This window comes from Paraphaeosphaeria sporulosa (assembly GCF_001642045.1).
Source record: "Paraphaeosphaeria sporulosa strain AP3s5-JAC2a unplaced genomic scaffold CC84scaffold_12, whole genome shotgun sequence".
In the NCBI taxonomy this organism is placed as follows: domain Eukaryota; kingdom Fungi; phylum Ascomycota; class Dothideomycetes; order Pleosporales; family Didymosphaeriaceae; genus Paraphaeosphaeria; species Paraphaeosphaeria sporulosa.
In genome coordinates, this window is record NW_017253371.1 from 1,219,612 (window position 1) to 1,234,994 (window position 15,383).

A 15,383-nucleotide genomic window follows, 5' to 3' on the forward strand; every position below is an offset into this window, starting at 1 on the left:
GGGGCCCACACGCGAAAGTCGCCCGACTGATCTGACTTCGGTATGGTCAGTCTTTCTGTTTACTTAGGCCAGTATGCTCTAGCCTTATGGCCCTATGCTACTGACTTGGATAACCCATGGCGTAGGCTGCGCCCTGGTTGGTGGAAATCTTGTTTGTAGCAAATCCCTTACGTCGGCTTCGTCCGCATAGTGGGTGATGGTCGATATTATGAAAGGGCCGTAGGTTGCTGCTGGCATTGTATGGTGGTTGAAAGATATGCAGTCGCGCAGAGGTAGTGGTCAATACACGAAAGCCTAAATACGCCCAGGCTTCAGCCCATTGAGGCTCCGCTTTCACAAGGTGGGCGATAGGACGCGCAAATTGCCGGTCATACTGATGACTACTTGTACTACGCTACCGCGTAATCTGCGTGGGGGTCATTTACAAACACCCTGCGAGGCTGAGGTGTTTATGCCGATTTCAAGTATCACCGTTTGCACCTCCGTTCCTAGATAAGCCAGAAGGTTTCCGGAACATTTCCTTCAGGTGCGCTTTTGCCTGCGCGAAGACTGCTCTCACCATATTGACTTGTTCAGAGGCACGTGGATGATGACGCTCTTCTGTCCCACCAAAGAACCAATACAGGAAACTACCACGATCATGAGTGTCAGGCACTACCACCTCGAAATAATGCTCGTAGCCATCTCTGGCATGGCGATGTGCTTGAGGTGAATCTTGGCAAACATCGCATCGCCGCCTGATACGCTCACGATCGTTTTCTCCATGTCGACATTCTCGGATTTGTATCCCAGCGGCGCGAACCAATGATGCTTCCGTGCTAGCAATGAAAATGAGGTAATATATCAGGGACATCAGGAGCGTCCCGAAGGATACCGCGGGATAAAACCAACCTTTCACCACTCTTTCTGATCCGTCAGCATTCTTGTACGGTCCTATGACCGTGAGTACCAGGAGAGCTATGCTGCCTATAGCGTAAGTCCATCCGAAAATTATTGGGGCGAATTTTAGCTTCAACCATCGAGACTCTCTGCTAGGTGGGTCCCATTGTCGCGTCATAGGGACCTTGTTTTCAATACTGCGAAATTTCGGAAACATGACCCCTAGCACGACTGCAGAGCATGGTGTAAGCAGGTTGCGTTATCATTGTAGTGATGACAGAACTCACCTCCAACAATAGCGTGAGCATACGAGAGTAGCTGACCAGGAAATGCTATTGCTTCAGTGACGACCGAGATCGCAGACGTAGCGCAAATATAAACAACGCATATTATCCAGTGAAGTATCAAACCTCCTTGTGGCTCACCAGTCGAAAGATCATACGGGTTGTGAGCATGTTGGTTATTCAGTATACGCAGCTCTAAGTAGTCTTTTGGTTCTCTCCTGGATACGGGTGCTGAGGACCTCCATAGAGGGGACCAAGGTAGTATGTTCGTCCATGCTATCGTTTGTTTGACTGAATTTTCTTAGCTCCAGACCTCTTTGCTGATAATGACGTATAGCGCACACCTCTAACGCAAGTGTAGGTGACGCTAATCATGCTACCAACAGCAGAGAATGCAGTAAACACTGCCCAAGCTTGAGAAGCTGGATGTGAGTTGCCGAAGAACTATCTAGTGTTAAGTGTATTGTATCTGGGACCTGTTCGGCTAATCAGACTTACCAAAGGCACATAGTCGTATTCCATGCTGCCATCTTGCGACCACGGAATTGCATAGCACTGCACGGTGTCAGCTGATGATAACTGTCATCAGTGAACATCTATTGCTAACATATACAATGTTGATGATCATGTAAAGCAATCCGACGATCCAGACTGCCCGAATGAAGCCCTTGCGGAGGATATCATGGCTTTGTATCTCTCCTGCGACCTGTCGTGCATTTAGAACCAGAGATCGTTTGATTCGACGGATAAGCGTTTTACCAGCGTTCCATTTTCCCACCCTTGGAAGGAATATAGCACTTGGAGAATAGCCACTGCATAATTATGAGTTTTGAAGGTCTTTTGGACGTCCCGTACTTTCGACCGACGTGCCAAGTCGGCGCCTGCCCCAAATATGACACACATCAAGAGAACCTTCAAATATGCCAGCCACCTATTAAGTCTTCGACCTGTCGCAGTGGAGAAGTATAAGAGAAGGCAGGTAACGGTGGTGATCACAACGGCAATAAAACGCATTACGCGTTGATCTTTTACATCGGATCCGGTCGATGCGATGATAGTTTGCCGCGCAAACTGCATGCCGTTGGTGGCAGTTTGGTATATGCATATGAAGTACAGTGCATAGCACGTATATGACAAGAGCGTCGGTTTTGGGAGTAACTCATCTAACTATTGTACATTAAGAACTATAACAACCTAGGAGTTTAAGACGTACGTATACAAGCTCTCCTCCAGTATATGGTAGCTTCCGAGCAAATTCTAAGTATAGTGTCATACTGACGACTCTTTAGTTTAGTTGCAAATCGCCAAGTTGCGCGCGCATACCTTATCAGGGTATAAACAAAACCAGCTGCCCATATCACGAGAGCAATATCCTTTCGCCCAGTGCTCATTAATACTGTGGGCGGCCCAGTAAAGATGCCGGTACCGATCATTTTGTTTATGATCAAGGCGGAAATGTCTTGCCAACTGAGCTCTCGACGGGCGTCGACTTGGACAATCGGCACTCGATCGAGCGGAGGTGAGCGGGTATCTTCACCGTTGTGCTCCCCATGGGTACCATTTGGATTGGCTACCAGTGATTCTGCTGATGAAGCATGAGAAAGTCGGTCGTGATGATGAGATGGAGCGGCGGTGGAAGCAGATATGGTTGAAGTTGTCCGCTCCATAATCTTCCATGGGTAAAGAATTGATTGAGAAGTGGACTTAAGATGATGTTTGAGGAGCCACCAAAACAAGAAATCAGGGGAGAAGGCAACTGCAAAAGCAGGCAGAAAGCCACCAATATCCCATGCATGAATTCCGGTCAGCGTAGGCCAATGAAGAGTATACACGTGAAGCGAGGACGGCTGAAGATTTCACAAGGTGTGGCGCACGGTCCGCATCGATAAGAAGATAATTTAGGTAATTTACTTTGCAGTAAGCCGAGGGTTGCCCTATTAAGAGACGATGGGGCAGCATGGTTCGGGGCCATTGGCGCCCTTAGCTGTGACGCCATCTGTCGTATAATAATTTCATGAACATTGGTACTTGTAGAAAAGTGGCCACACGCTCTGCGTATGATGTTCGACTTCAATGCCGATGCCAGACAGCGAAAATGCATGTGTCGACGGGTGAAACGTCTACTGATCAAAGCTGCTGAGCGAAAGAAGCGGGGTGATAAAGAAACAGAGGACATACTCATAACACCAAGTGCTCTCGAGAACAATCTTCAACATGGTCCCCTGGTCGAACTACTGAAATGTCGATGCAATATCTGCATTCCCTTCACAATCCGCACGCCACCAGAAGATAATGATGTCCTCGCAAAGAAGATTGCCACCAACGCAGAGCGACGGAAGCTTACCGCGGCGCTTGCATTTATTGGAGGAACATTCGCCTTAAGGCACTTAGACGAGCATCGCTTCGACTCTATAGAAGTTACTCTGAACAACATGCGCGATCGCCATGACCTCATCCGCGAGCTTTTTGGCGCGATTGGAAAGAATCGAGCTTTCGAAGACTGCAAACACACACCCAGGCACACTTTATCCACCAATCCTTTCTGCCTAGCCGAAGACTTCGTCGAGCAACTAAACAACAATGCAACGTGGCTGAGGATACCCAGCTTCCAGGCTGACAATTTGTTTCAGCGGTTCAGCAGCCGGCAGAATATGCCTTGGATCGAGGAAACGCTACTTCCCATCGGCAATCGTGAAGCTGGACGCAGCTTCTATAAGTTCAAAATCTGCGATTCTTTCTGCGATGAGAATCTTAAACAACGCCCACTATTTCGGAAACAAATCGACTTATTAGATGAAGAGTCTGTCCGGCGGGCAACTCAAGAAAAAGACGTACTCCAAGTTCTCAAAGAGCTTGCGCATCATAGCATAGCAGAGGTTTTGTTCGCTTACCAGGAAACGGTTCCGCCTCGTTTGAGTCTGGCTTTCGATTTCCATCCCCTTGATCTTGACAAGATACTATTTCCCAGAGCAGGGGGAGAATCAATACTACAGGAGTACGACAGACCATATCGATTTCCTGGTTCTATCCTCGATCACTGGCTATGGGTGGGTCTGTTGGACATCTTTGATGCCGTGGCCAATGTGCATGAACCACTGCTGCCCTCCCTACACACCGATGCCAAATCGAAGTGGGTCGGCGCGCATTTCGACATCAAACCTGGAAACATCATTATCACCGCAGAAGGTCGATTTTTGCTCACTGACTTTGGCCTAACATACTTCAAACTACTGGACGTCGAACGTGAGCAAGAAACGAACTTTACAACTACACCGGGAACACGCATGTACGCTCCCCCAGATGGCTACAGCAAGTTAAAAGCCATGCAAGCTGAGAAGAATAACAATCTGGTCAAGCAAAAATGGTGGAACAGAGATTACGATGTCTGGTCTTTGGCGTGTGTAGCTTCTGAATTGTTAGCGTACTTGGTTAGGCACCCGCACGACGATAGTCCCGTCAAATTTCGGAAGGAGAGGGACCAAGAGATCGGTTTCGGCTTTTGGACCAAGGATCGGAATGACGACGAAGTTACGAAACAAGCTGTCCTCCGGCGACTAGACAGCTATCTCAAATCCTCTGACGAATATCTCCAAATTGTCGCTCAACAACTTCAGAAGATGTTCTCAATGAAGCGAAGCGCTCCCATGACTGTAAAAGCATGTCATAGCGCTCTATCTTTGGGTTTAAAGATCGATCGCCGTATTTTACAGGACCGTCAGGATCGAAGCGTTGCGGGGCCCGGTACCTACTCTCATCTCAGGGATTTGCGCACCTCTTTTTCCACCGAGAGGATAAGTTCACCCTTACGCTGCTGTCTGTATCTATGGGAAAATGTCTCATCGGGAAAGTTGAAACTGGAAATCGAATTCTCTGGATCGGATGGAGAGACCTTCATCGTGCAAAGCTGCGCTAATGTGAAAACGGAAGATTTCTTAGCTCTTTCGATGTTTGACCCCGACCAGATCTACGAAAATAATGTTCTTCATACAAACAGTAGTTTTCTGGATTGTTCTTTCAGGTCTATGCATGATGGCTTCAAGTTCCATTTCGCCAGACGTGCTGACTACCATCATTTCTTCGGCGCAGTAACACATCAGCATATTGAAATTGGATCGGAATTCCGATTTCGTCGATGCAAGATTAAGATCAAAAGTAGGAACTATTTCTCGTTTAAAAAAGAAGCACGGGAGGTACTTTTCAAAGAGAAACAGGACGTCCACAATGGCCATCTCCACATTCTAAGGGAGCTGCGAGACGACGCTTATCAAAAGATCTATATCGATGAAGACACTCGCAGCAAGACAGTGAAAGAGCCACAGAGGGTCAATGAAATATCTTCAAGGGATTCATCAGACGCCATGTTTGGGGCTCAACGGCGACAACAATCCAAGGACCCTGTTAGGTATAGGTTGGCATTGTACCTCTGTGATCAAGTGCCTGCGCTGGTACTTGTCTCCCTCAATCATGAGAATGCTTTCCACATCAATTTCAATAATATGGATCGACCTTATCCGCGCATGGAACTAAGGAACCGGAGTGGCATGGATATATGGGGTACGGTCGTACGGGCGCCTGCCTCTGTCCCAGGAATTCCATTGAACCCCAAGACTATCACTCAAGACATTGAGGGATCAGGGAGGACGAGTTTCGAGTTGGTCGAAATAGAATTTTATAATATGCATGGTAAGCTCCACTGTAACCATGAGAACGAGTAAGAACTGAATCCTCGTGCCCAGACAGTAGCAATTTTGAGAAATGTTATCAGAAGCTCAAGGGTGCTGACGAGTAATCTGAAAGCAGAATGAACTTCAGTAGCCATAGAACCTCGACTCAGGAGCATGTCTTCATGTGCCATTTCCGGGGAAGTAAGAGCCGCTTGCGATTCTCTCGAACACCGGCCTACGCCATGCGCGACTCCATGGTAAGTCTTCCTTTGTTAACGCTTCCAACATGTGATTGAGCGCTCATTATAGTGCATCGGGTCCTCATTAGCCAGTACGTAGACTTCGCAATCTCACAACGAATCAAGCTGCGGATCTTGGGTTATCGACATTAGACACTGAATCTGTTTTGAAAGATTTACCCTGTGGTCAATTATCCAGATGTGACGTATGTGAGCGAATCTGATACAGGGACGGCTCGCTCGCGCTAGACAATGCCATGCTTCCCGTATTACGAGCGGTGCTTGACCAGATACGAGTGCTGTCTGATTACTTTGGTGTGCAGATGATACTACACAAACCCCATCCATCGTGTGAAGCCAAAGCTCATCTCTCTCAAGATAACTCACTGTATCTAGACTATTTAGATAGATTAGGCCTCCTTGCCCTTTCTCGAGCTGGACTTGCCGCCCTTTCCAAGCGTTCCCGCTTTAAACTTCTTCAGATACTCATCTGCCAATTGCAGGTTAGTCTAGGCATTCCGCGTGATTTTATAGGGCACTTGCTGCGGTTCTTGTTTCTTTTTTTCTTGCCCTTTTCATCGCTGCAGTGCAGTTAGTGCCGCACTCAACAGCTTTTTTTTTATAGCGACTGTGCATTTCTTCGGTGGGCTTATTTGTTGGTCTCATGCAGGTTTCTTCGTAGGCTTCTTGGTCAGTTTCTTCGTGTTCGTGGACCTCTGTTTCCGGCTGCCGCCAAGTCTCGAAGATTTCCTGCTCGAACTCCTGCTTTCACCCCGGCTCCTAGCAAGAAGCTGCATCTCTTCACCGTCCTTAGTCGCGAGTTGCGTATTTTCGGTGTCCCCGATAATATCGATGTCGGGGCTGATGTTTCCCCCCCCTTCTTCTTTCTCGTCCTACTACTCCCCTCTAGCTTGCTGCACACCGGATCTTTAACGCTTTTCCAAGGAACATCCTTCCATCTAGGGCTCTTTTCGGGCCAGCCAGCGAGTCTGTAATTACTCTTTATTATCTTAAAGTCCGCAACTTCGGGCCAATTTTGTAGTGGTCTCTATCAAAGCCGGGATTCGGGTTGTATGCGGCGTCCGTGATCGCCTTCCCCTGCAACTTGAATTCGTTGTACCAACCAATGACTAGCTCCCAAGGAATACGGCCGAAGGCAGCATACTCTGCTTCGTCTGGGAGTGGATTGTCTGGGAGATGGAAATGTAATACCGGATATGGCATGAATATCTTGGTGGAGGCATATGCGTCAGGCTTGCACGTAGGACATCATATCATCCGTACCTGGAGGATCGCAAACAACACTGACCAATTAACGTTTTGTCCCAGTCGACCGTCGGCCGTTCATGGCATGAATTTCCTCATGTCTGTTGACTGCAAGGCGATAGTTACGAGTGCAGCCTTGTATGAAGTTAAATTGATTGATCTTGTGTCGGGGCCTGCCCTGGGAGATCTATGGAAGAGCTCCAGACCCGCACAAATCAAGGATAGCCTTCGTTCACGGCCCTTGCCGATGCAGTCATCGCACAGAGCAGGATAATAGTATCTGATTTCCGCTTGGAGCTCAACTAACCTGAATTGGTCGTTTCTTGGAACGTGGCGGGACAGATCCGACAAAGTAGCCAACTAATGTTTGTTCACAATACCGAAGACATCTCTTTTCTACCCATCTATCTTCAAGCATAGCGACCTAAATACTCTTAGACTGTGGTCTTTTGTGAGCCCGAGGCTTTAGTATCTTAAGCAATGGGAACGTCTTTTATTGCTTCGAATAAAAATAGGAATCTAACCTAGGCGCTACATGAATTAAGACGAGAAGTGCGTGCTAGACTATCTATCTCTATGTGCATCGTCACTGATGTAGGATTGGTAACTAGTGGGTTCAAACCCTCTTTAGCAAAAACTGAGTTTCGATAACATCGTGAACCAGAGGCGCGTTGGTGGACTTATGTGAACCAAGAGTGAATTAAGGTTTGAAGCTCGGACGCTTTTCCCCACTGGTGCGCACGTGCGGGATCGATCGATCGGCATCGCCAGCCACCGGGGACGGAAAGCACGCCGCCTGGCATCAAGCAACCCATCGCCGGTCGCGTGTTCGGCTCCAACAACATCTATATCAATGATGCTAGCTATGTCGCAATAACTTGTGATGATTCTATCACCGTGTTCGTGGCGTGTGGCGCGTTCCGTGGCATCGACTTGGAATCCCTGCAAAATCCCGTCCAATGCGCTCGCGTTTCCGATCGTTCAGAGCTGCGCACCCTCATTTCGACGATTTTTCGCTCGTAGTAGGGCTTCTGAACTGCAGAGTCTTGCGGGTCTGAAGACACATAAGCAATACCCAAGATCTTTCAGCCTTGAAGCTTCACGTGAGCCTGAGGCAGGAAGTGAACCCGGGATCAATATCCAGAATGAAGATGCATGGCCGGAATGGAGGCAGAAAAAAGTCGAGGTTTGTACATGCCCTTTTTGCACCCCCCTCACAACTTGGCGTTTCATCGCCTGTGTGAAATAACATCTCACTGAAGTTATGCTAGTCACAGATAACGATCGTGGATTTTTCGTCCGATCGCATCGAGAGGTACGAGCTCACGAACTCGACTCTGGCAGAATTTCTCGCAAAGCCTCGTGAACACTGGGTTATGTGTCGCTGGTAAGACCTTTCTTTCAGTGTCACTCCTGTGACGCGTGGGATCCACGCTGACTATATGCTTCCATCAACAGGTATTCTGTGAATGGTCTAAGCTGGGATGTAGTGCGCATGATTGGAGAGAAGCAGAAACTACACAGCCTCGCAATCGAAGATCTTTTGCATACCAGAAACCGTACAAAAGCAGACTGGTTTCCAGAACATGTTTTTGGTAGGAACTCAATCTGTCCATAATAGATAGCGCGCTAATCAAGCATAGTTCTGTTGACGTTACAACGACTTATTCGGAAGTCCGAGGATGCTAGTGGATCATCATCACTCCGCCCGGAAGATACTAAGAACCGCGGTCCCGCCTCTCGAGAAAGACAGGTTCCCACTGAGTACCAGGGCTCTGTGAAAACACTGCAAGCCTTTCGACACGATATGGACGACGAGAGAACGAAGTACATGGAGACTCATGCTACCCTCGCTCCGAAAGGCTTGATGGTCTCTGTCGAGCAAGTATCGATCTTTCTCCAGAGCGACAACACAGTTGTCTCGTTCTTCGAACATTCCGCTGATGTGATTGAGGAACCAATCCTGAAACGCCTGCAGTCATCTGAGACGGTATTGCGAAGGAGTGGCGACGCTAGTATGGTCATGCATGCTATCATTGACGGTATTGTCGACCTCACTATTCCTATTGCGACCGCATACGAAGAAAGTATCGCAGAGCTGGAGCTGGAAGTCTTGATGGAACCGCATATTTCCCATTCAAAAGCCCTGTTAGTCGTCCTTAACAACAGCCCCATTGTCGAGTGGTCACTGATGTGCCGCGCAGCTACATTCTCACCTCAGAGCTCTCACTCCTCCGATCGCAGATCGCTCCAATTTCGGGCCTAGTCAACGCCTTGCGACAACACAACTCCAATGCACTCATTCAGACAACCGGATCATCCCGAGACTCCTCGTCTCCCATTGCTAATTCTCCACCTCCTTTCGCACCGAAGGACCCCTCCACAGGATCTATCACCATCACCACGCTGGCCCATACCTACTTCAGCGATGTTGAAGACCACTGCATCATGGTGCTGGAGTCTTTGGAGCGAATGCGCCGCTCCGCGGACCGCATGATCTCGTTGATTTTTAACACGATGGGCGCATATCAGAATGAGAGCATGAAGCAGCTGACTTTTGTCACCATCCTGTTCCTGCCTATGACCTTCTTGGCTGGCTACTTTGGCATGAACTTCGAGGAATTCCCTACGTTAAAGAACAGCGACGCGTACTTCTGGTGGCTTTGCATACCCGTCACTTCGGTGATGATTTTGATTTTGATGTGAGTAGGCGTCCGCATCCAGACTGGTGACATTTAAAAATATACACTGTACTAACAGGACGTAGGCGGCAAAGATTGTGGCGTGCTTTGAAACGCCTCGGACGGCGAAGGGGCAAGGCGAAGTCGCGTAGGGCGAGGGACCAGAACAGACTCCAGTAATCATCCAGCAATCGAAATCGACCTATCGTATCTTTGCGGAGGTGTATATGTGTAACTTACACAGAGCGCATAGTTGATCCTGTATCATAGGGATTTCAGATAATCATGATGAACCGGATGGGTTGACCGTCTGCTCCAGTGGGCTCCGAATAGATAGGGTGTTGTAGGCGACACATTTGACCAACTGCACGATTATCATGCCACGACACGTTGAAACGATGACCCCAATTGAATGAGATTATGTGACGTGAAACGCCATTGGGCAGCCCCTCTGCGGAGCTCCCTTGTATGCTCGGGGAGCTTCCTGTACGTATATGGCTAGTTCTGCGCTTAGACCTGGCAATATCTCTATATATATGGAGCGTGGGAGCTCTCTCCCACACTCCAGTGATAATACTATAGATCACCCTGAACTGCTTGCCAAGCTCCCTCCAACAGATTATATACCTTGCGATGGAGTAAAGGTATGCGGGAACACCTGCCCTACATCCTACTCGACAAATCGGAGGCAAGTGTGCGGTTCCGATGGTTCCGTAGTGGTGCGCGGGGATGTAGCGAGGGAATGTCGTGGGCGTTATGTAGTAAGTTTCTTTGGAACCACCTTGGGGATCTTCATGCTCAAGATATATAGCGACGCATTGTACATTTGACCTACTCTGGAATGGTTATCAAGAATTTGCGAGTCACCTTTGCTCATGATTCCTTTTCCTCCTTCCGTGTTACGATCACAAAGAAGCACGACAGGGAATCGGCAGAAGATGGCGCAACGTTAGATTTGGCTGATGATGAGAAACAAGAGCCAACGGCAGCAACGCCGCTCAGAACGAGCAAACACCGACACCACGTGATGACACCCGGCAGAAGCGAGGACTTGGCGGGACCTCAGGATCACGTGACGAGACCCGGCATAAAACGAGACCTCGAGGACTTGGCGGGATCTTGACGAAGGATCGGAAGATAGTGAAGGATGGGACGACTGGTATTTAGTCGAGGACATTCTCTGAACATTTCCTATTCTTCGTAGTTAGCTTCAAAAGCTTACTTTTATATCTAAATTAAAGCCACTCATCCTTATACAAATCATATTATGGGCTAGATGCTCGAGGAGCCAAGATAGCCAGAATGAATATTTATGAATTCACGAAGAGTCGAAGTCAAGCTTCTGCTACCAAAGTTATATATCTGCCCCCCGAAGCTAACATCGGGTCCGAGGTCCCAGCCGGTCCTGGGCCGAGACAAGACCTCCAGGGCGTAGCCCATCACAAATCATTAGTCTTCTCTTAATATTTGTTATATCGTATTCCCATACGAATATAGGATACTCACACAATATTCTTTGGTACCGTTATCCCTCACGCTCGAATCACTGAATACCCGCAAGGTCCGAACCTACGGCTAGGTATGTGGAAACCCCTTGTAACATTCCGATTGTGCTACTATACCTATTTCTAGTGTGGCTATTCCAATCTTTTTCTTGGATAATAGAATTAAAAAACATAAGATATTGTATTACTATAGTTATAGTATGGAAAAAAGAGTTCTAATAATATATAGAATCTATTTCGAACCTATTTCCTAACTCCTATACAAGGATGAGTCCTTAGTAGGGACGTAGTATACGTTGCACACATCTCTATTTGGGTAGAAATTTATATTATTTTTAATAGTAATGATATTAATTATATTAATGTCCATTGCTAGGCGCGAAGTTTATACGTAAAGTAAGATATATGGCTATAAGGAACGTAGATATTAGTTATGTATGCAAAAGTAGAGAATGGTGAGACGTCTAGCTATCTGCACTTGCTTGTCACGGTTAACACCGTTTTGTGGTGTTAATAAGTACACCTTGCGTAGACATGGGGATGTTGACCGCCTTAATTACATCATTCACGTCGACTGTGCGTCGCATACCACGTATCTAATAATAATTTAACCTCAGCCTCTCTTTCTCTTCATCAGTGACTCTGGGCAAGTAGCCCACGATGCTGTTGCTTCAACGCCCCTATTTTCCGAAGCTTGAACATACTACTGCCAATGAATACTGGGTCCACTAGAAGCTACAGGCGCGGCCGATATATCCGAGAGTGACATCTCGCTTCCGCACGATGAATCTCTACGACAGGCCCAGTATAAGTCCTCTTCCCCCACAAGAAGTAATAGAAAACGATGATAACAGTAAAGGCACCGTACACTAGACTACTATAATTCATATTGTCCAGCCGAGGATGGTTTTTCGTGGGCCAGAAGCTGAAGATCATGACGACGAAAAGATATGCGCACCCGAATGCGTTGATTATGGTACCAAACGGCTCAGTAATTTTCCACGGACCCCATGTGAGGTAATCAGCCTCGGGGGTGTTGGCAAGAATTTTATCTCTGATTGAATAGGGCTTGATGGAACCGGTGAGCCGCCGCCATAAAAGAAATGTGTTGCCGATAAAGTATGAGGTGTATAGGCAACTCATGCCGAGTCCGCTAAATGCAGTGGTAGAGCCCAGACCGATTAAGGAGAAGATTGTCGCGATTATCATGGTTACAGCAATGGACATGAGAGGCAGTGTGGTACGTGGTTCAACCCTTCTCAGAATTTGCCAGCCAGGCGTGCCACGGTCTCGAGAAAAAGCCCAGGTCATGCGCGACGCTGTTGCGACAAAACTAATGTTCGCGCAGATGATGAGTATAGTAACTAGAGAAGCCATTGTTAGGGCACCGGAGAGGCTTCCAACGGCTTGTCGGAAGATTTCCATGAAGGAAATATGAGTGGCAGAATGGAGCACTAGGTCCGTATTGCCGACGCAGAACAGCGCTGAGATTAGCATGCCGAAACCCAGGGTACCGTTCAGGAGGATACTGAACACCATTGCCCGCGGGACGTTGACTGCAGCGTTTCGGATCTCCTCAGACATCTAATCTAGTTAGCAAATGATGATGGCAGTGGTTTGCCTCTCCAGCAGGCAAACGGGGAAGTTGTCATACGTGCGCAGCACTGTCAGCCCCTTCAATAATGTTAGCAGTTGCAGATCCTTATCGTACTGAGTAATCCAGCCTTACCTAGAAGACTATAGGCGGGACCCAGACAGCCAATCAAGAATGAAGTACCGTCGTTCGGCCATGCTCCTCCGTTGTTGAAAGACGTGAATATCGCCTTTGCGTCTCCATGCGGCGCAAAGTATACTAATGGAATCAAAATGGCAAAGAATCCGAACATGTGATGAATCAAAATGAAACTTTCAATATTGGGAAGTTGACGGCTGATGAGAGTGTTGACCGACAGTGCAAGAACTAAGATTGCCCAGTAGAGGAATAGGAGTTCCCATGCGTTCAGACGGTATGAAGAATTGCTTAGAATCATCAGGCCACGAACGAGATAGGCGCAGACAGAACATCCGGATGCAACTATGGCATGCCATCCAAGCATAGTATGCCAGCCTAGTATGGTCAGTTATCGATGCTTGCTTCACACCACCCGGAAAGTAAACGCTTGTACCTATGAAGTAGCTGAAAATTTTTCGACAGAATTTCGGTGCCAGCATCGAAGTCCAGTGATATTGTCCACCTGCGGTAGGTGCCCTGTCATACGGTCAACACCCCAAGCTGCTCATGGACGTAACTACCCACATTGACGCCAGCTCTCCCATCGATGAAAACGCTGCAAGTGTCCCAATCCAGACAAAGATGTACTCATAAACGCTTCCAGAGAAACCGCCATCCGTGAAGCTGATGGCGAATGATCTTCGAGGATTCAGTATGTGTCTCTGGTATTTTGACACACTTACAGCAAAACGCCTTCCCACGTTACCATTACTGTGCAAGAAAATGCCAACATAGAAACAAATCCGAAGTTTCGCTAAAGACTACTTTAGCAGTATAATTGACCATGATAGGGGAGAAGAAGAGATGGGCGAACCTTCAACACTGGCTTCTTTCCCAGTCTTGTGAGCTCGGCGTTATCACGATCGTGATGTAGAGGGACCTCCACCATCGCCTCTCCACCAACATTTGTCATTGTATCGAGCTGCATATCTTCGCTACGCATGGTCTAGACTACAGTAGAAATACGAGACCGTGAGAAGAATGTGAAGGGTCTTGCAAGGTTTGAGCTCAGCTGTGATATATGAAAGAGGAAATAGGAGTCCCAAGTACAAACATGCAAGCGTCACAAATATATCCTGATGTGATATAAAATCAGTAGTCACTTGTGGGACAGGCCGACTGTATGCCTCGGTAAGTAGCAGGTGACCTTGGGGCTACACCGCCCTTCAAGGAATGTGGCACAAAGTAGTGTTCTAGAACTAGTCTCCTCAAAAGAGGCAACCTAGCTGCAACAATGCACAAGAACTCAAAAATAAGCCATGCCATGTTATCGGGGCTAACGTAACATCAGCGTGGTGGGAGAGGCACTAGCGCGTGTGAGCATTCCAAATCTTTGCAGATTGATATCTCATGCCAGCTGTAAAGACTGACGTTGAAATTCATGCGACTAGAAAAGGATAGAGATATCCCTTACATCTATCACAAGGCCGGTGAGCGCTCAGCTGGCTTGTGTTCCCCAAGGGGTAATACCCCCCACTCTATCACTCCATAGAGTGATACGGCGGCTCAGTATGCCTGAGCTTACCCTTCTGGGAATTTTAAGGTATTCTAATCCATAAAGACAACAAGACACCTGATCTATTTTAATTGTTGGAGACGTAGTTCATTCCCAAATTGGCTGTAGTTTCTCTTAAGAATTAGCTCAGTCCCGTGTGTTCCCTTCGCTTTTCTCAACAATGTCCTTAGAGCCTACAGCTTCGCCAGTTCTATTTACTCCCTCACATCCATGGGTCGTCGAAAACGATTACACGTCGTTATTGAATGTTGTAGGATGGTTTGGAATCACGGTCATCGTTTTAACTGTGTTCACGCGTTTGGGCACGAGACAGGCCATTTCACGCACCGTAGGATTTGACGACATTGCGATAGTCATTGCGACCGTAAGTATTTCTAGGTCACAGAATTATATATCCAAACTGATCTACGGGAGAGTAACTATACCAACAGTTCATATCTATTGGGGAAACGGTCGCTATGTCCATAGGTGTGAAGAATGGCTTGGGCTGTCTCACGGGCAAGGAGACAGTGGAGCAACTCGACGCACAGCAAAAGGCAAGTCACTCGTATCACCTCCTGGTAGTTTACTGTTGCTAA

The 15,383-nt window shown here is 47.6% G+C and overlaps 7 protein-coding genes across 7 annotated transcripts; 3 read left to right on the forward strand and 4 right to left on the reverse strand.

The window, feature by feature from the left end:
- Nucleotides 1-460: 460 nt before the first annotated feature.
- On the reverse strand, nucleotides 461-1,685 carry CC84DRAFT_1180704 (uncharacterized protein; the record flags this gene model as incomplete). Its single annotated transcript, XM_018180500.1, has 4 exons — nucleotides 461-1,110; nucleotides 1,167-1,454; nucleotides 1,508-1,607; nucleotides 1,662-1,685. The coding sequence occupies 4 exons, from the start codon at nucleotides 1,683-1,685 to the stop codon at nucleotides 461-463; spliced, it is 1,062 nt and encodes a 353-aa protein (XP_018031099.1).
- Nucleotides 1,686-1,759: 74 nt separating this feature from the next.
- On the reverse strand, nucleotides 1,760-2,122 carry CC84DRAFT_1168772 (uncharacterized protein). The gene has a single exon (XM_018179483.1). The coding sequence runs from the start codon at nucleotides 2,064-2,066 to the stop codon at nucleotides 1,881-1,883; it is 186 nt and encodes a 61-aa protein (XP_018031100.1). The 5' UTR covers nucleotides 2,067-2,122; the 3' UTR covers nucleotides 1,760-1,880.
- Nucleotides 2,123-2,642: 520 nt separating this feature from the next.
- On the reverse strand, nucleotides 2,643-3,058 carry CC84DRAFT_1168773 (uncharacterized protein). The gene has a single exon (XM_018179484.1). The coding sequence runs from the start codon at nucleotides 2,956-2,958 to the stop codon at nucleotides 2,734-2,736; it is 225 nt and encodes a 74-aa protein (XP_018031101.1). The 5' UTR covers nucleotides 2,959-3,058; the 3' UTR covers nucleotides 2,643-2,733.
- A 165-nt stretch (nucleotides 3,059-3,223) lies between these two features.
- On the forward strand, nucleotides 3,224-6,444 carry CC84DRAFT_1209605 (uncharacterized protein; the record flags this gene model as incomplete). Its single annotated transcript, XM_018182231.1, has 2 exons — nucleotides 3,224-5,846; nucleotides 5,900-6,444. The coding sequence occupies 2 exons, from the start codon at nucleotides 3,224-3,226 to the stop codon at nucleotides 5,950-5,952; spliced, it is 2,676 nt and encodes an 891-aa protein (XP_018031102.1). The 3' UTR covers nucleotides 5,953-6,444.
- Nucleotides 6,445-8,111: 1,667 nt separating this feature from the next.
- On the forward strand, nucleotides 8,112-10,387 carry CC84DRAFT_1155713 (uncharacterized protein). Its single transcript, XM_018176948.1, has 6 exons — nucleotides 8,112-8,518; nucleotides 8,604-8,719; nucleotides 8,791-8,927; nucleotides 8,976-9,480; nucleotides 9,537-10,034; nucleotides 10,100-10,387. Exons 1-6 carry the CDS (start codon nucleotides 8,216-8,218, stop codon nucleotides 10,191-10,193), a joined length of 1,653 nt encoding a protein of 550 aa, XP_018031103.1. The 5' UTR covers nucleotides 8,112-8,215; the 3' UTR covers nucleotides 10,194-10,387.
- Nucleotides 10,388-12,253: 1,866 nt separating this feature from the next.
- CC84DRAFT_1231104 (amino acid transporter-like protein) lies at nucleotides 12,254-14,232 on the reverse strand (the record flags this gene model as incomplete). The annotated part of the gene is made up of 7 exons (XM_018183715.1): nucleotides 12,254-13,102; nucleotides 13,173-13,192; nucleotides 13,248-13,625; nucleotides 13,684-13,766; nucleotides 13,815-13,928; nucleotides 13,973-14,043; nucleotides 14,104-14,232. The coding sequence occupies 7 exons, from the start codon at nucleotides 14,230-14,232 to the stop codon at nucleotides 12,254-12,256; spliced, it is 1,644 nt and encodes a 547-aa protein (XP_018031104.1).
- A 733-nt stretch (nucleotides 14,233-14,965) lies between these two features.
- Nucleotides 14,966-15,383, forward strand: CC84DRAFT_1180708 (uncharacterized protein; the record flags this gene model as incomplete). The annotated part of the gene is made up of 2 exons (XM_018180501.1): nucleotides 14,966-15,169; nucleotides 15,237-15,383. 2 exons carry the CDS (start codon nucleotides 14,966-14,968, stop codon nucleotides 15,381-15,383), a joined length of 351 nt encoding a protein of 116 aa, XP_018031105.1.

Excerpts from the sequence above, each read along its gene's own strand:
- CC84DRAFT_1168772 (XM_018179483.1), bottom strand. The coding sequence starts at position 2,066 with ATGTGTGTCATATTTGGGGCAGGCGCCGACTTGGCACGTCGGTCGAAA.
- CC84DRAFT_1168773 (XM_018179484.1), bottom strand. The coding sequence starts at position 2,958 with ATGCATGGGATATTGGTGGCTTTCTGCCTGCTTTTGCAGTTGCCTTCT.
- CC84DRAFT_1155713 (XM_018176948.1), top strand. The coding sequence starts at position 8,216 with ATGATTCTATCACCGTGTTCGTGGCGTGTGGCGCGTTCCGTGGCATCG. Across the intron at positions 8,928-8,975 it reads GTTTCCAGAACATGTTTTTG|TTCTGTTGACGTTACAACGA; the intron begins GTAGGAACTCAA and ends AATCAAGCATAG. Across the intron at positions 10,035-10,099 it reads GTGATGATTTTGATTTTGAT|GCGGCAAAGATTGTGGCGTG; the intron begins GTGAGTAGGCGT and ends AACAGGACGTAG.